The sequence below is a fragment of the Pyxicephalus adspersus genome, chromosome 3 (assembly GCF_032062135.1).
Source record: "Pyxicephalus adspersus chromosome 3, UCB_Pads_2.0, whole genome shotgun sequence".
Taxonomy (NCBI): domain Eukaryota; kingdom Metazoa; phylum Chordata; class Amphibia; order Anura; family Pyxicephalidae; genus Pyxicephalus; species Pyxicephalus adspersus.
Window position 1 is genome coordinate 82,541,987 of NC_092860.1, and position 19,871 is coordinate 82,561,857.

At 36.3% G+C, this 19,871-nt stretch overlaps 1 protein-coding gene across 6 annotated transcripts in view; it reads left to right on the forward strand.

The window, feature by feature from the left end:
• The window catches only part of ARHGAP24 (Rho GTPase activating protein 24), a 413,470-nt gene that overhangs the window by 363,874 nt on the left and 29,725 nt on the right, over positions 1 to 19,871 (forward strand). For 5 of the 6 annotated variants that reach the window (XM_072405448.1, XM_072405449.1, XM_072405452.1 and 2 more), the window contains one exon: positions 2,193 to 2,315. In XM_072405448.1, the coding sequence (XP_072261549.1) occupies positions 2,193 to 2,315 (123 nt within the window). Of the gene's footprint in view, positions 1 to 2,192; positions 2,316 to 8,298; positions 9,069 to 19,871 lie in introns of those variants that run through there. The other variant, XM_072405451.1, reaches the window with a different exon arrangement.

The window sequence follows — 19,871 nt, forward strand, 5'->3', positions numbered from 1 at the left end:
ACCAGTACTGGCTTCAGTCTAGATTTAAAATGATGTCATTTTAAAAAGAAAAAGATGCCGTTCATTTTTAGAATTAATACTGTATCTCTAAACATGATATTGTAATACTCAGGTATATCTTTTATATTTTTTAAATTTACAATATCTCACTGAGAGGATTCCCCTGTTGTAGTACTTACAGACTAAATGTAGAAACAAGGTTTTCTTACAAGCATTTGAATTAAAGAGTTATGCACATTTAATTGGTTACATTTACATGTACTGTATTTTTGTAAACCATTTTTAATTGGATAAACTAAAGAAAAAAATGTAGTTTACTTAATACTGGCATTTCTCTTGTCACTGTAGTCTTCTTGGTTTCCTACCCAGCAATTAGAGGCTTTATCTTCTTCTCTTCATTCATCAATGAAACATTCTCTCACAGGGAGGATCTGAGTCTGGCACATGTCCACCTGACCCAGCCCCAATAAATAAATGAAAGTATCTTGTTTTACCCTTTCAGGTTCTTTTAAAAAAAGATTATGTTTTTAGAAGTGGCAAATGAAAAAAGGAGGTACATGTTGACTATAGTTCTGCTTCTTAATATTCAGAAAGGCCTAGGATTGTGAAAAGGTTGATATGAAATAGGTATATAAATTTTTTTCCTGAATTACAGAAATAACAGGCTTTTTAATACAGTTTAAATTCCTCTTTATATTGTGGTTGTATTATATACAGTATATTGCTTGGGAAAACACAAACAATATTATTTTAAAGTACCTGAAATGAAATGTTTTACAAACATTACCTTCACCTAATGCTGCAACAAAAAGTTCTTTTTCTAACCTTTGGAAGCAATTGTTGTTGGAAACAAGCTTTGTAGAACAGGACTTTGGTGGATTTCAGGCAGTGATGGAGGACTAGAGCTCAGCTGGGTCAGTGGTTATAAGGACGTGCTTTAAAATCAGAGAAAACTTAAAATGAAAAATGAATTGTTTTTTTAACCTTTAGTTTTGATTCTGTGAATGTCTAAATATATTCATCAGTTAGTTAGTGCTGTTTAATGCATATTCTACATGTGTAATAGTTGCCTTACAACAATAATGTACTTTTATTGTGTTCATATACATTAAGTAATATACACATATGTCCTTAAGAGTCAATTTACACTCTTTTATATTTGTTAATGTGTGTTGCATGAAGGTAGAAAGACCTTGACAAGACTCAACCCCCCCTCCCAAAAAAAAAAAAAAAAAAATTTGCTTTTAGGCAAATCATACATAAGTTCAAGTGAAGACCGAATTGTTGACCTACAAACATCTTTTGGGTCTCTGCCATCATGAAGGAATGAAGCCACTAAATGAGTATGAAAGCCATACAACTGTAAGCAGTAGAGGGAAAGTGGCAAATAAAATTTTATATACAGATGAAAAGGAACTGTTCATAAAGCAACTAGTGTAATATATACCTTTGAAAACTGAAAAAAACAGAAACCACACACTGTTGTACCAAGGCTTCAGACCAACTCTGCCTAATCAACCGTTTTTTTGAATAAAATATTCCTTTTTTAGCTCTTTGTAAGCCTTACCATTTTATAATATATAGATAACATTTGTGAAACAATGAGGGCCATTACACAGTATGGTGCAAGAAGAAGATAATAATGGTGCTGGTGGATAATTCTTTAGTGGTATTTGATATTTTTTTTGGTGTTGGAAGATATGATTATGGTACCAGGATATACCATTATGATGCAGGAGATATTTTTGGTGGATAATATTAAGGTAGAGAAATACTATTTGTAGTGTTTAGAGGTATTATTATGGTATTGGGTGGTATTGTGGTAAGAGATGATGTAATGCTGGTGGATCTTATTATGGTGCTAAAAGGTATAATTGTGCTGAATTTACAATTGCAGATATTAAAATGTGCAATAACTACGACCCTTTAAATCAAACTGACTATGGCCAAAAGTTACCATGTCTTAGCATGATTCTTTATTATCCCAAGGGTTGTGCACCAAGAGGTCTTTGCAGTAGGTTACAGGAGACCGGTATCAGAAGACATTCAGATCTTTATGTTTTATGTTTATTTTTATATGTCTGCAAGTTAACAGTTTGTGATTTAATTGCTGCAGTTGTTTCCTTTTTTGCCAGCGTGGCAGCTTATGTGTAACTTTAAAGTTGTTAACAAATCTTTCTTTTGATTTGTAGGGGGAGATCGGGAACGGATGACTGCAAATCATGAAACTTACCTTCTTATGGCCAGCACGCAGAATGACATGGAAGACTGGGTGAAGTCTATCCGCAGAGTCATATGGGCACCATTTGGTGGAGGTAAGATTAGGACACAACAATGAAAAAAGTTTAATATGCAATTTTTTAATCAAATAGTTATGCACTGTTTTTTTAATATCGTATATCTACTCCTCGTTTAGGAATATTTTCCAACACTTCTCACCCATCAATTAATGCAGAAAGCTTTATTGGCTAGCTTAAGTAATTAAAGATGGAAACTTTCAGGATAACTTACATCACTTCTTCAAATGGTAAACAATTGTGTAAGCCTTAAGAAGGATCTAAGTCATTCTGGAAGCTTGAATCAAAGCTTGAATTATTAGGTAATAGTCAAAAAAAACTACCACCTAAACTCCAAACTTCCTGCGATTTCTCATTTATAAAAGCATATTAAACGTTTGTTAGTGCCGGTGTAAATACAAATATTGTTTGGGCTTTGAAGATGAGTCAATGTTCATTAAAATCAGGATAGCAGTAAACAATACATCATTTTTCTGTCTTGGGAGGGAATGAATATTACTTTCAGTCAGGATTACAAAAAAAAAACTGAAAGGTAATACCTTTAATGACTAATTGTGGTAGAAAATATAGCAAGCATTCAAGACACAAGCCTCTTTGTCAGGGGGATTACAAATGAGGTGTAGAAGAAATGTTACTTTTAAAGCATGCAATCCTTTTGAAGTGCAAAGAAGAAAAATAGATAGTAAAAAACATATAACATTAGACAAAACATTTGGTGAAAAGTAATACATTAACAGATACAAGGCCTTATATTATTATTATTATTATTATTATTAATAATAATAATAATATTAATAATATTAATAAAGAAGATTTGTATAGCGCCAACATATTACGTAGCGCTGTACATTAAAAAGGGGTTGCAAATGACAGACAGACGCAGACAGTGACACAGGAAGTGAAGACCCTGCCCCAAAGAGCTTACAATCTAGGAGGTGGGGGAAGTAACACACAATAGGAGGAGAGATATGTAGTAGTAGGAATTAGTGAAAGTTTCAAAAGACAGAGTCTGGGCAGCTCTAAAAAAGTCTTGTAGCTGTGTGTGTAATGAGGTTGTGAGTAAGGAAGTCAGTAGTAGGTCATTGAAGGAGTGAAGAGAGCGGCTAGTGGAGTATTTTTCTATCAGGTTAGAAAGGTAAGTGAGACAAGAACTGTAGAGAGATTTAAAGGCAAAGCACAGGAGATTATCTTTGATTCTAAAATGAAATTTAAGCCAGTGCAGAGAACTGCAGAAGAAGAGGAGCGGTGGGAAGGATGGATGAGTCTTGCTGCAGCATTCATAATAGATTGTAGAGGAGAGAGTCGGGTTAGAGGAATACCAGAGAGGAGGATGTTACAGTAGTCCAGACGAGAGATATAAGCGATGATAAGAGCGTGAACAAGGAGTTTGGTGGTCTCAGGGGACAGGTAGGGGCAGATTGTGGAGATGTTGCATAGGTGAAAATTATAGGACCTGGAAATGTTCTGAATATGGGGGGTAAATGAGAGGGCAGAATCAAAGGTGACACCAAGACAACGTGCCTGAGGGGAGGGCCGAATAACAGTGTTGTTAACAGTTAGATATATGTCAGGGGGAGATTTGGAATTTGAGGGGGGGATGATGATGAGTTCTGTTTTATCCAGGTTGAGTTTCAGGAATCGGTCAGACATCCATGATGAGATGGCCGACAGGCAGCATGAGACCTTATCCAGGACTGAGGGGGACAGGTCAGGGGTGGACAGATAAATTTGGGTGTCATCAGCATACAGATGGTACTGTAAGCCAAAGGAGGATATGAGACTACCGAGGGAGGAGGTGTACAGAGAAAAGAGAACCGGTCCAAGGACTGACCCTTGGGGAACACCAACAGGGAGGAGAGTGGGTGAGGAGGAGTTACCATTGAAAGAAACTTGAAAGGAACAGTCAGACAGATAGGAAGAAAACCAAGAGAGAGCAGTGTCACTGATACCAATGGAGCGCATGATTTGTATTAGAAGGGGTGATCAACAGTGTCAAAAGCGGAGTAAAGATCAAGGAGAAGGAGGTGGGAAAAGTTGCCTTGAGACTTAGCTCTGATGAGGTCATTGGCCACTTTAGTAAGGGCTGTTTCGGTGGAATGGGCAGCTTGAGAGCCAGACTGGAGAGGGTCAAGAAGAGAGTTGGTGCTCAGGTAATTATTAGTGAGTCTTTTATAGGCAAGGCGCTGAATAAGGAGACATTTGGAGAGAATTTGGAGACATATGGGAGAAGGGAGATAGGAGAGTAGCTAGATGGTAGGGAGGGGTTCAGAGAGGGTTTCTTTAGGATAGGGAGACTAATGGCATGTTTGAAAGTGGAGGGGTAGATACCAGTAGAAAGGGAGAGGATGAATAGTTTGGTTAGTGTGGGGGCCAGCATGGAGGAATGGGCACGGAGTAGAACAGAGGGAATTGGGTCAAGCGGACAAATAGATAGATGTGATGAGAGATGAGAGAAGAGAGGAGTCTTCATTCAGATTACCAGTGCTGAGGGAGGTCAGTGATGATTTACAGGTGTTAGGGGTGGACATGGTTGGAAGAGCTTTGTCTGATTTTGGCAATTTTAGGTGGCAATGTCTTGGGCAGACAAGGTTGTTGTGGGAGAGCAGGTGTCAATTGTTGAGAAGAGGCTGCGTGGATTAGAAGCTTGAGTGTAAATGACAGCGGAGAATAATTTTGCTTGGTGACAGTGAGTTCAGTGTTGACGTGTTGTAGTGTTGTAGTATGGCTTTGTAGTCTGTGAAGTCAGTGCTGAGGCCACATTTCCTCTATTTGCCTTCAGCTGTACAAACAGTCTTTTATAGATGTTTGATCTGATTGTTGTGCCAGGGTCAGGGGTAGCGGAAGGTGGAAGAGGCAACTTTATCCAGAGTCAAAGAAAGAGTGTGGTTGAACTGAGTGGCAGCTTTATCTGAAGTTGGTATTTTAGAGAGGGTGGCGGTTAGGGATGTAAGGCAGGTAGAAAATAGGTTGTGGACAAGGTTACAGATATCTCTCTGCCATTGACCAGGTCTAAGATGTGGCAAAGGGGTGCACAAATTAGAAAAGTTAAAGTTGATAAGGTTGTGATCAGAAAGGGGAAATGGCAAGTTGATACATAAATAAGAAGCTCTGAACAATCAGCCAGGCTGCAAAGAGTTAACATGGCAAAGTTGGAATGTTCATTAGCATATTAAAATGGACCTAGCATCAGATATATTGTTTTCTAAGTGAAAAGTTACACTTTCAGATTGCTATTTTTTTACATTGTGCCTTGATTCCAAAATAAAATGCTAAATCAGAATCTCTCAACCTTTTTTGCCCCTGAGGAACCCTTAAAATAAATATCCAGGTGTCAGCCACAACGCAAGGAATTTGAGTCTTTAGCCTAGTGTTCATGACTGATAGTTAAAAATAATATGAATGCTGAACTCCAGGCAAGTGGCTAAATGCCGGATAAATACGTTTATGTGGATTCTTTAAGCTGTGAAAACAGTTTAAATTCTGGTTAGCTTGTGATGTTCATCCTGCTCTGCAGAAAACCAACAGCAAAGCTAAGAAGACTGGTACCCCCCCTTACCCACAAATCTGCTGATTACACAATGGGGGAGAGGAGACACACTGGTGAAGTCATCTATCTTCCTCTATTTAACATGTTTCCTGTCAGCACAGGCATGCTTTAGTGCCTGATTAACTCCTAGTGCTGATGAGCCTAACTTAATGCAGATAATCTTGCAAATAAAAGCCTTTTTTGAATATAGCTTGTAGTTATATATGTACACAAGGATAGCCATATTTGTTTGTACATGAGAAATGGTTCTTCCAGGTAGAGATCCTAGAATCTGTCATTCCTGTGTAATGTCATTTGTAATTCCCTGGATATCAAGGTGGTACATACATCTGAAATGATGGAACACACACACACACACACAAACACACACACACACACACACACACACACACACATATATATATATATATATCTAGTTATTAAAGTGTTAGCACTTTATAATGTACTACACAGAAGATATATTTTGGAGACAAAGCTATGGTATGTTTAAATTATATTTACAGAATAACTTTTTTTCTGAGGCAGCTTGATATTTATTGATATAGAGGATTTGTTTGGGTAATGGCAGTTTTAGTTGTGTACTTCTGGTTGTGTGGAGTATATAAAAATGACCTGTTAATCTGCTCCTCATTTCCTGTTGTGAGCTGAAAACACACAAAACTTTGTGGACTGAGTGGTATCACCTCTGATCAACAGGTTACTTTTCTTTTTTATCACTTTGTCATCATATATTGCAAAACATCTTCAATGGTATATTTAACAAAACAAAGGTTAGTAAATACGTTTTTTTGGAGTTTATATGCAAGATCATATAATGATAATTTCATTAAAAAAGGATATATTATCTAAATAATATAATAGAAAAGATATTATTCTTTAAACTGGACAGCTGATGTTTTTTCCCGACCCAACACTTGGTCTCTCATAACCCAGATCCATCAGGTCTACTGTGTGAGCTGGCAGCTCCATCAATTATTAACTTCACGATTAAATGAATGTTTGTTCACTCCTGCTGGGGGTGAAAGCCTGTGTCCTAAACACAAATCCTTATAAGTGAGTGAACATTGTTACTTATACAAACAACATTGGCCAAAGTCACTCAGGACATTTCCAGGGTGTTTGCATAAAGGAAGCACATATGCAGGAATAAAGAATTAATTTGTGAAAGTCATTTGGACACAACAGTGGAATACATGTAAAGTACATACATGTAAAGGAATGAAGAGTGGGCATCTCATAGTGGGAATACGCTTATTTTTTGGGTTTTTTTAGTTAGTATTCCTAAGGCAGAGATCTTGGTAAAGTTTATTTTGGCATAGGACGAGGCATCTTTAGCTTTGAAAAGAGAAGGGTTAAAAGTGAATTAAGTGGAAGGGTCCCTAATTCTAGTTTGGGTAATAAGGTGGCTAGCCCTCCAATCATGTCCATACCAGGTTATTTTACTTCCCTGCACATGATTGGGTATTCTTTGGAAAGTGATATTTTCACCACATTCACTTGTTTAAGTGAACTATCCCATACAGAACACTAATGTACTTTTCTTGCTAACAGCCTAAACTCTTAGTAAATATGCTCCAGTGTCTTTTGAACTTTAAAATCCTAAGCATGTGGTGTCAGCTCTGCCTACTTAATTTCTGATGGATTACAAAGGATGCAGCTTTGTCCTCATTTCCTTAACCTCACCCTGTACACAGAAAGTTTTTGGTTCAAAAGGTTTCATTTGGTATTGGAATAATTTTTGATTTGCGACAGCTGGCTCTGCATTTTACAATCTGCAATTGAACAATACTTGCTTTGTCTGTTCAGGCGTATTGCACTTATTATTGTAAAAGGTTATTATTGCTAAGTGAATGTTCTACCTGCTCACTCTGATATTAAAAATAATTCAAAGCAATAATTGCCTAGTGCTGAGCCTTCTGAATCTTCTTCCTCCATATTAAATGACCCCCAGATTGCTTCATCCACTTACTGTGAGCCCATGCTTTGTGTTTTGGGGGGTTGTAGGTGTAAGGTATAAATAAAATTTTGATACATTTAACATAACATTATTTAAGACTTTACTAATCTAGGTTACTTATATTGTCATTTTCATTGCCATTGGAACCATTGCTTTCTATGTTTTTAGTAGTAGCTACAAAACTCTATTTATGTATTATTACATATCTAATTTTAGATTTCCTTTTTATGTTTAATACTGAAACAATGTAGCTATTGTAATTATGCCACTAATTGTTACAAGGAATATACACAATCATTTATTTTCTTTGAGACATGCCTGTTTGCTAGAAATGTGCGGAGGCAGTGCAGGATCTGTGAAACGCAGTAGAGGTTATTTGAAGAAGGAATGGAGAAGTAGGACTGCACCTTTAATAATCACTAAGCTGTCACACGTGATGCCTGCTTGAAGTCAAGTCAAAGTCAGAGCAAGGGAATTCATTGCTACTGCTGCCTGGGTTCATGTTTACTCCTTTCCTTCTTACTGACGCTTCCAACTGCACCTGCTGCATGCAAAGTGCCTGGAGCACATAAAGCCATTTAATACTTAGGCTAAGGAGTAATGTAACTTATACTTCCATCCAGTTTACAGGAAGAAAAGAAGTTTCTGGGGGATCTTGTCAGTGCCTTTCTTTCCGCCAAGCTTTGGTGTCAGGCATGCTGATACAGGGAAGACTGCTAAAGTCACTTTCACAAGACGCTTACTGGAAAAGGTGCTGAGATCTGCTGTCTAAGCTTGGCATCACTTTGTGAATTGTTATTTATAAACCTGGAAATGTATTGAATAAGCCAGTGGAGATCAATATTCATTTTTTTTTCTTTTTTTTACCTGCGCTTTCAAAATTTGGCGTTTTCTATCCCCCTGAGTGGGAATGTTATCTTCTCCTGTGACCACAATTGCTAGACTGACCATGTGATTCAATGATGACTAACTATTTTCAGAAGTAACCTTTCAAAACTGACAGAAGGAAAATGACAGAAACACGCAATGCTGCAAACAATAACAAGAAGAGGGCATTCTAGTGAAAGTGTCAGGTCCAGCAATGAGTCATAGGTTTCATCCCAATGCTACTTTTAAAGGACAACATTAGTTCCCACGCCTGCTGGCACCTGTATGATGCTTGAAGAGCGAAATGCAACAGCTTCTTCCTCGGCCTCCATTCACACCAGTCCTTTTATACCCAAAGCCACTTACAGGAAAATTAAAAGGTGCTTTAGCTTTCGGAGAGGTATGTCTGCATTTGTTCAATCCACTTACTACATCTAGAAAAACTGAATAATAAGCAATCCCTATTTAATGTACAGCACTGCGTAATATGTTGGCGCTATATAAATCCTGTTTATTTTTATTATCAATAATAATAATAATAATAATCACTATTTTGTATCCTCTGCTTATAATATAATGATATTACAATGTTGTACCATTGTTTGCTGTTTTGGGCTTTTCAAATTTCTGCTAGCCTTAAAGTATTGTTTGGTCATATTTCGGATACGTAAAAGGAATTGTAAATATATATTTTATTTTGATGTTTTTCATTGGTATACTTAATATGTCATACCACTAGCGTATGCGAACAGTTAAAGGGCGGTTTAGGAGTTATGAATTCATTACAATCTCATACCAAGTGAAAGAGTAAAAACTAACAATGTTTTCTGAATACATATGTCTGCCAGCTCATTGGGCCGGCCACTAGAGGTGGACTTACTATTGACTATTTACAGTGTACACAGCAACATGAAACCTGAGTACCATCCAGAACATAAACAGTAATAAAAGACATTTTTCACACTCTAGTGATTTATTGTTCAAGCACTCCCAAGCTTGGGACACTTGTCATTTATATCCTACATCCAAAGGACAGCGAGATGATCTCATCAGTCTACTGCTTCTTCTGCACTGTCTAAACACAATCTAGGGGAAGGGCAAGACCTGTATGTTACCTAAATGTGGCACAAAAAAACAGGTCCTAGGCAGCTCAGTGCTGTAGTGCAGAGCTGTGTAAATCTTAAATACAGATCTTTTAGTAGGTAAATCAGCTCTCATATATGTAATTTTTGATGGGCCCTATAGCAGTCACGTGGCCTGCTAAAGCGACGTAAAAACTGCTGTAAAAAAAAAAGAAAAATTTTAAAAATAATTAAGTAAAATAAACACAGCATAGGTATATCTTATTTATATAGTTATGTATATAATACACAACAGTGCAAGCTCTCTTGTAGTCAGTATTTACCCTCTTGCAGAATGAGAAACCATACTATCTGATACTTCAAGGTGTGTTGGAGGCTGTCGGGCACTATGGCTCTCCCATGGCCACTCCACTTCTAGTGTATCCTTGCACTTCTAATGGGACATATAGTAATGGGATAACCAATGAATGGAACCACAAAGTGCAGCAGGGAGATACAGGCATCCAACACACCTGGAAGTGTCAAATGCTGAAGATTTTAGCAATACTGCTTTCTTGCAAGATAGTGAAGGCTGGCTGAAGAGAGACTGTACTGTTGTATATTTTGAAAGTACTTTGTTGTATTTTTACTTTTTAAGTCATTTTAGCATGTTACATTCATGTACCTAGTACTATGTAGCTATTCCTAATTTTTTTGGTATTAAATTGGTGCTGGGAAGACATACCAACCCAGCTTTTGGAAATAGGGGAGAGGGACATTTTATTTTACATTACTTTGTAGTGGTATTATTATTACATTTTTAAGTAGGTGTATAAATTCAAACAAAAAGAGGGATAACTGGGGATGAAAGAAGGACAGAGGAATTTGTCTCTAAAATGAAATCCAAATCAGAGAAAATTAGGAAGGATGGAAGGAGGAGTATGCAGGGAATTGTAGTTATTTTTAGTGAAATCATAGCACAAGATTACAGCACTAGGGGTTTATTATATCATCTACAGTATTACTAGCTTTATATTGGACAGCTAATTTGTTCCTTCACTAGAAAAATGGCAGATAGATTGATGGAAAACCAACGTTTATATAAGCTTGATTTGCTACTATTAGGCATGTTCACTTTGCAAGGAATTCCTATATAAATGTGTTGAAGAAAATGAAAATTCACTTTGCAAAGTTAGCACGCTAAATTCTGGTTATTATCCCCATTCAATCAGTAATTTATGGTTTTACTTTTTAATATTGTTTGTAGAAATAAATATACATCTATGTACCAAACCAGTTTTTTTCAGCTAGGGTTCCTCCAGAGGTTGCTAGGGATTCCTTTAGCACTGGGCAGTTTGTGACTCTTAGGTCATTTTAACTGATCCCAATGATTATTTGATCTGTATAGGTGACATTCTTCCCAATAGTAAGCAATGTAGGAGGCATTCTTCCTACTAAATATCACTCTGTGAGCTGTGGGTATAGTAATTATAGCAGGAGTTCCCTGAAGACCTGAAAGTTGTTTCAAGGGTTCCTCCATATTTAAAAAGGTCGAGAAACTGTGTAATAACCTCTGACACCTTTTCATTGTTTAATAACCAGTACTGCCATAACAGTAATCAGTTAGTTAATATATTTGGAAATAGTGTAGTGTTTACTATGCCAGTCTTCTGCATTACTGTATATAGCATGGGAACTGATTGGTAAACCTCTGCTATGATTAGGAAAGGGCTTATTTGTGGAATGCGTGGCTCATTCATTACAGTATTGTTGCTTGGGAGGTGCTTTCTTTTTGACGTTATCTAAATTCCCATTAGAGGAATGGCTCTAGAGAAAAGTCAAAGCAAGCATCAAAGGAAAGTGGGGTTGCTGAGCTGTGACCTATTCAACAGGTGAAAAGAAAACATCAAGCAATTATGGTGTACAAATATAAAGCATGCTTTCAGATCTGAGGGAACGAAGCCAGATTCCCTCTGAGTTTAAGGGCAAGTACTTGTATACAAACCATTCAGCTGTGGACAGGGGGCTTCCACTGGCTGCCCTTACTTTATTATAAAGTCTGCTTCCACAATGTACGGAGTTTTACTGCCTAAACATATAAACTTTTCCAGAAGAAGGGGTAAGCTGCTGGATGGTGCATGTAGGTAAAAACAAGAACACTGCTAGGTACATTTTGGTGCTGGAGTCCCTCAGAGAGATAAAAGGAAGCCTATAGAGATAACTTAATAAAGGGATAAAGGATGTCCCTGATTTGGAGGAAATGTATATGGATCTTTCAGATCCACGTACTTTTCTCTTCAGTTGCCTCTTTTTGGGCTAACACAGGTAGTCCCCGGGTTACATACGAGATAGGGACTGTAGGTTTGTTCTTAAGTTGAATTTGTATGTAAGTCAGAACAGGTACATTATTATATTAAATGCAATTAGGACAGATGTTTGTCTCAACATTTTATTAGGTAGCTTGGTGTGAGTTACTGTATAAAATCCTCACTGTGAGGTTATCACAAACAAAGCAAAAAAAGGAACTCAGTCCCCTAAGATCAACCACAACCTCAGCTGTGTTTAGCAAAACATTTCTTCCGAAGTCATGCAAACCGCCCCCTATCCAGCCTCGTCTTGCACAGGAGCGAGCAGGGAAGCCCCGTTCATGTTTAGGAGTTGTCCGTATGTTGGATGTCCTAAACCCAGGGACTACCTGTATATGCAACTCTATACAATGTATTATTCAACTATTAAAAGTGTTATTTCATTCAACCTCCAAATTATTTAGTGTGTTGTTTCATAAAGTGATTAAAAGAAAATGTAGTTCTAATTAAAAGAACAGTCGTTGTGCACTTTTTTTGTTAACTATTATCGAACAATCTGTTGTGGATCGCTTGTTTCCAACGACACACACAGTTGAAGAGAGTTTTTTGCAGTAGTTTAGCAGATGTTGCAGGCGTTGTCTTGATATACTTTGTGTAGCATCTCATGGTCAGTGTCCTTATACACCACTTCAGTAAAAGCGAATGGAAACATGTTTCAAACTCTCAGTGTTTTGTATGTGATTTTTAAATATTTGAAGTGTTTTTGAGGCAGAAGTTTAAACAAATGACATATTTTTGCTTACCCCACTAGTTTCTGTACAGGCCAACCACAATGCTAGAAATCACCTACATCATTTTGTAATTGCAATTCATAGTTGCCTCCCAAGCTTTTAGCTGTTGAAATAGGGTTACTGGTAAGTGGACACCACACCTCCCTAAGTAAACAGCCTTTACTTCTTTAGTAGAGATAAACCAAATTTTCTTTTTATCCTAATTTGTAATATGTAATCCCTAACCATGAATGTCTTTTATTTGCTCGCTTTTGGTCTGTTAAATATACAATTGGAAGCATTTTGTTGAATCTGTTCATAAGTGCTAAAAAGGAATGTGTTGATCTTCACAGAAATTCAGAGCTGTCCTGTATCCTGTGCATGCTTCCAAAGATTTTAAAGAACCCTTCTATTTTTAATATTTGACTGCAGAATGATTAGCCTTTGTATTGCTGAGATCTGAGAGTAGAAGTGGTTTAGATGTTTAGTTGGCAACTGCTCTGAACTGTGTGGCATAGCAAAAAATATATTTCTGGACCTGCAGGATTTTTAAATGTTCATGTATCACAGAGTAGTATTCCATATTTATTTCTGTTTTTTTTTTTTGTTATTTACATACGCTTTTTTTATATTCCATTACAATAACAACAGGTATTTCATGCATGGTCCCGTTTCTAAATTCTAAAGAGGAAATATATCAGTTCTATCAACTAGTATTAAATGATTGCAATTTAATATGCATTAGTGATAGTACAGACTATTTCATGTTTACTAGTTTATTGTATTTTAATAACATTTCTCACCTCTGCTTTGTGTTCTACACACTTATAATAACCTAGGAAAACATAAGTCAGTCTGGTAAGCAGTTGTAGAGTGCCTATGATCCCGAGGTTTGTGTGGATGCTCTCCCTCCCCCTGCTGCTCCAGGAATGTGCAGAATTTGGAGTCTGAGATTAAACAGATTAATTTTCAGATGACTAAAGTGATTTCAGGACATTGCCTAAACTAGAAATAAAACAATCATGTATTTAGGCACAATTTGATTCATAAAAGTTCCCTTAAAAAATTCAATAGGCCACCAAGTTTTATTGTCAGTGGAATGTTCTTGGAATTGTATACTGCACGCTGATACATTCGTGTTCTCATCAGTGGCAATTTACAATGTCTTTCAATCCTTTTAGTAAATATAGCAGTGGGATCAACTTTGTTTCCTAAATACTGCTGTATATTTAGGAACTACTGAGTGTGATGATGATTTGGAGGTTGAGGTTGATCATTCATATTCATATCATAATCTTTGAAGATTTTGGTAAAAAATTTGAAGTGTAGCACCATTTACAACTGTAACAAATGGGTGCTTTAGATTTTCCAGGTCATGTTTCAGCTGTTTACTAATCTTTCTCTAAACATTTTCTTGCAGTACAAATTCAGTGAGTTTCATGAAAAAGTAGCTATGTATTTCCTAAATTCTGGTTCAAAACTTGCGCAATTGTATAGCTAGCACTAGAGAAAGGAATGGACAGAAAGACATGACTTGGGGGGGGTTGGAGAAAAAAGGGTTGAGATAATGGGCCTGATTTAATAAAGCTCTCCAAGGCTGGAGAGGATAAACTTTCATCAGTGCAGTTGGGTGATCCAGCAAACCTGAAATGGATTTCTTAAGTCATTTGCTATTTGTTAGCAAATGTTTTCAATCCTGGACCAGGTCCATTCCAGGTCTGCTGGATCGCCCAGCTTCGCTGATAAAAGTGTATACTCTCCAGCCTTGGAGAGCTTTAATAAATCAGATGATGATAAGGAAATGAAAGTTCTTACCTGATCAATTTGTGGCTGGGAGGAGACGCAAGGATGTCCTAAAGATAGTTGAGAGGTGAAGGTGTCTCAGCCACCAGCACTTATGTTTTAGTATTTGGTTATGCGTTTATATTTGTCATGGCTAGAGTTCTTTGGGGCCTCTAGAAGACTTAGGAATACTGGCAAAAATGGGGTTCATCAGGCAGTTCCCTTTTGACTAGTTGTGGTTGGTTCTACCTGCTGCTAAGTCCCTTGGTGTAAGGCAAAATAGTTAGATATCCAATTCTGAAAAATGTCCTTGTGCAGGTGGGGGTAGCTCTGAGGGTATGTAGTATTGCCATTATGAGTTGTATCCTTGGTTCATTATTCAGTGTCTTTATTTGGGAAAATCTGTAGGGATGGCTGCCTGGGAAAATCTGTAGGGATGGCTAATGACGAATTCTTTAATCATGCAATTCTGGGCATGTTACTTTAAGCAGGATATACATTGTCTAATATAACTGTATTGGGTAATTGGTATACTTTGTCATAGCTGCAAATACCCCCCCCCCCCCCCCCCCCCCAACAAGTTTAAACATTCACTGCTATGTGATTATTAAATAATACAGAAAAAGTCGGAAAAGGTGTTGTACTGTGCTAGTGTTCTAGTTTGTGTCCCCGGACTAATGAAACTATATATGTGACATATGACAATCTGTCCTGTAGTATTAAATGGTTAAGCTGCCATTTTACAGTCTTTAAAGTGCCCAATTCTCTTCTTCGATTTACTTTTTAAACCTTTATTGAGTAAAGTTTAAACTATGCATTTCTTTTCTGTGTATTCATGGAAAGCAGGCATGTGATTATACAGATCTTGGCATGTTTCACTAGTCAAAGCTATTAGGAGTGTTCCGGTTAATACTTAATCTGTCCTTTGCCCCAGCCACTTGGTCATGGGATACATTATTATTTTTGTTCAGCTGTAAGCACTTTTGCTACTCATGTACTCTGAAAGCCTGAGCTAAGCTCAAGAGTTGTGGGAGCGGATCTTTTAATAGCTGTTGTCTATAAAAACTGGTCTTCAGGGAAATGTCACAACTTGGACCCTCTATAGAGCATCATCTAAGTGGACTTGTCTGTACGATTGTTCAAAAGGAAAGCTCCGTCAGGCTGGCACACTTGCCAAAAAAAGGCCTCTGCCCATTCTAGAGCCTTTTTAAAACACATATACATCAGTAAATCACATTTTATTTGTGTATAACAATTACTAAAGAAATTATTATACAAAAAGTATTAGTTATTAAAGTTTAGGCTGAAAAAGTAGCAGACTAAGGGGCAAGGGTAAGTGTTATAAAATTCATAGGTGTTTTTTAATATGTCTAAACTGTAAGTTTAGTTTGGGAATTGGCTTAGACACATCAGTTTTTGTGTTTCTTTTTCGGATTAGCATAGAGATATCATTTCTTATCACAAAAAAAATTTAAAGAAAACTGAAAAAAAAATTAAAAGTGAAAAGGAAACCCCTCATAAAAATGAGCTATAGTTCCATGAACAATTGCATCCCACCAGTTTGTCAGAAATTACTTTGCACAGTGGTTACATCCTGGCTTGGCCAATTAAGAATATCTGACCACCATAAGAGGACCAGATGAAAATAGAGGCATCTATGACAAAGTGAGGACCGGTGAGTGCAAATTAAAAAATTGCAGTCAGGCAGGTAGTTTAATTTATTGCAAAAGGGACATCACCTGACCTTTCTGTTCTGTTTTTTATTGTTAAAGTTTAGTTCCACTTGAAGTTGACCACGCATTATGTATAGTTTTCAGTAGATTAGATGTTAAAAAAAAAACATTAAATCTAGTGAAAATCTAATAAACCCCAACCAAACATTAATTGGTAATGCCCCTTCTTTGTCCACACTATGACAATTGGTATGGCAACACAGCTTTGTCTGTTGTTATAGTAAACAGCAATGAGCACTCCCATTGACTGCTGTTTGTTAATGATCACTGCCAGATGATTTACATTAGCTTCTTACATCTGGGGATGGTGGAGTTTGCATCACTTTAATGGGCTGGTCAGTTATGTCAGGTAAATAATCAATACAAGGGAGATATCAATTATTTACCTCGTCATGTAACAAAATACATAAAAAAAATTAATGTATACAATAATTTATTAAAAAATCTGCTAATAAATTATATATTTTTTTCTCTTGTAAACAGAGTGCAAAATATAGTAAATAAATAGTGTGGCCATTTCTAATCATATGACTGATGTGGGGCCAGACAAATTACGGATGAATGATCTTGTCAGACTTCTAGGTAGTAATTTCTACTTTGCAGATGAGTACATATTCTTCTAACTGAATAAAACCTTTTATTATTTTTTAAATACATGTCTCCGTAACTTGTTCTTGGAAACAGTGCTGGTTTTCTTTCACACAATGGGACTTATTTATTAAAGTTCTCCTAGACTGGAACAGATAAACTATCATGGAAGAACTTGGAAGATCCAGCAAACCTGGAATGTATTTCCTAAAAATCATGTTCTGTTAGTTGGCAAATGTTTTCAATCCTGGACCTTCAAGGTTTGCTGGATCACCAAGGTTTTCTCATAATAATCTATCCAGTATTGGAGAGCTTTAATAAATCATGCCCAATATGTTAATTTATTCATAGATCCAAACGATGACACCATATATATATATATATATATATATATATATATATATACTATACTTCATTACAATTTTCTTTTAGAGTTTAGAGGTTATTGTATCATGGCTTATTTAGATTTAGGACCAGCCAGAGGAACTTTGGATAGCACTGTCAGAGAATTCATAGTTTGTAATAAAAAGTCTGAGGAATAAGCAATCTTTTTGCAAGTTTATACGTTTCATTCAAACTTTTAGCACTCTAAAAGCAGTTTTCCTTATTGGTTTGTGATGATCTAAAAAGTTGTCTTTTATTATTACCATAGGCTAACAGAAGCATGGCAAAACATTTAATGGCCCATGCTACAAAATGTGATGTATTCCAATTGTTATTACTGCATACAGTACCAATATATGGCAAGTAAATCTCGGATCTGTTGAACACCTTGCAGAAACCACAAGAATGAGTTTCTAACCAAGCACTTTCTTACATTAATATTAGGCTAGGGTAACGACAATCTCCCTTGCGTAGAATGGTAGCACCTGTCCTTTGTTCAATATATGAAAAACTAGAATTACTGCTATCTAAATTCAATATTAAAAAAACACCTGTCACACAATTGTAGCTATTGTTGCTAATGTATTACATTCAGTTTCTCCTGACGTCATATGCTGCAAGCACAAACTAAAAACAGTGTTATCAAACCTACCATGCAGATAATGAATTACAAAACATTTCCAGTTCATGTAAATATAACCAGGTCATAGACTGTATGGCATTGACATTATTTATCACAATGAATTAATGACTTGACCTTTCTTCTCATTCAGTGTCTAGAAAACAACCTGCTCACAATACTTGCTGGAACTATGCCAAACATCGCATATTACAGATTGACATTAACACATACGTTTTTTTCTTTTTCATAAACATAAAGTTATCAGGCAAAAAAGCTTCTAGAATATGTGCTACATCTCAGCTTGAAAGAGAAGCAGGCAAACAACATTATTATGTTTCCAGTTAATGACAGGGTAATAAAATGAAATTCACTCATACATTCTTTAAGAATTAGCAGGTCTCAGTACTTTAAATTTGCAGAATTAAAATGATCTATCCTTTAAGTAAAGCAACCCCCAACACAAGGACAAGTGGATTCCTAATGTCCATTAAAGTCTAATGGAGTTTGGTTGCATGAACTTTAATAATGGGTATCTGCACTACCGCAGCTATATATACACATTGATTTAGTAAGAGATGTCTTATTTGGAGCAGGATAAAAGCATTTTAATATCTAAGCTTAGTTTCTATAGTACAGTTTTTCTTACATGGTTGTCATCTTTTTGTAAAAGAAAAAAATACCAGGCATTCTTATAGACCACCACACTTAAAATGTTGCAGGTAGTGCACTATATGAAGTAGTGGGTAGGTTTATTCTGTTTATGTGTTCCATTTATTCTCATAAGCTTATGTTTCCTAGCAGAATATTAAAATGTACCAAGGTTAATTACACTAAAGATAGAGAGAAACAGCTCTATACCAACTCAATAAAGCAATTCAGGCTCTGTCAGTAATTATATGAGTGTATCATCTATTTCCTGCCGCATGTAGGAAAAGATAAAGTGTGCAAATTAAAAACCATTGGAAAAATGAAAAAAAAGGGAAATGGACAGTTATCAAAGATCATCTATTGCGAAAAATCTGCTTATGCGTACATCAGTGTTATATTATCCATCCCTAGATTTTCTTTATATCAAAGCATGGAAAAACAGTCATGTAGAATTTATCTTTATTCCCCAGCATCATGCACTGCCTATTTCTTTCCCTGGTGATGAAATGTGGTACCAACTGATATACTATGATATACAAAATGAGTTGAGAATCTTCATTAAATGATACCAAATCATGTGCTGATAAAATAAATATATGGAATATAATATAAGGAATTTGCTTTTCACATGACCGTATAGGTAAAACATTTTTTTCCACCTTTGAGGTAAATTATCCTTACTATATATGTAGTTATATCTGTTATGCCATAAAACTTCCAAACTCTTTGTAAATTGCATAAATTATTAACAAAATGTTCTCTATTAGTAAGCTCTTAATGCACTTCCTGGATCAGTGTCAAGTGAAACACGGACAAATGTTTTCTTGGCTTCCTAAAGATACATGTGACCGCACATACATTCAAACAAAGAATATGCTTCCAAGGGAAGTAAGAGCAAACTGAGTGGAATGAACTGCTAAATAACGGGTCATGATGCCCAAAAACAACCTACAGTGATTGTCTGTAGGTTGTTGATTATGACCAAAAGAATATCTTTTGGACATAATCAATGCAAACAAGTAACTCCTGTGGCTCCCAATGACACTTTTGCACCTGTCAACATGTACTTTAGTCATTTTCCTCAGAAACTACTCCTAATATGTCAGGTTCAAATGGTTTTTAGACTGGATGTTTCAGGCTTTTCATTAATATTCCATAGGATTTAAGTCCAGGCTTATAGGAGGTCACTTCAGAATACTCAAACATTTTGTTCTTGGCTGCTTTTAGATGTGCATTTTGGGTCATTATTCTGTTGTAGGATTCATAACCTGCAACTGAAACAGTGCTTTCTAATAATAAGCAGCATATC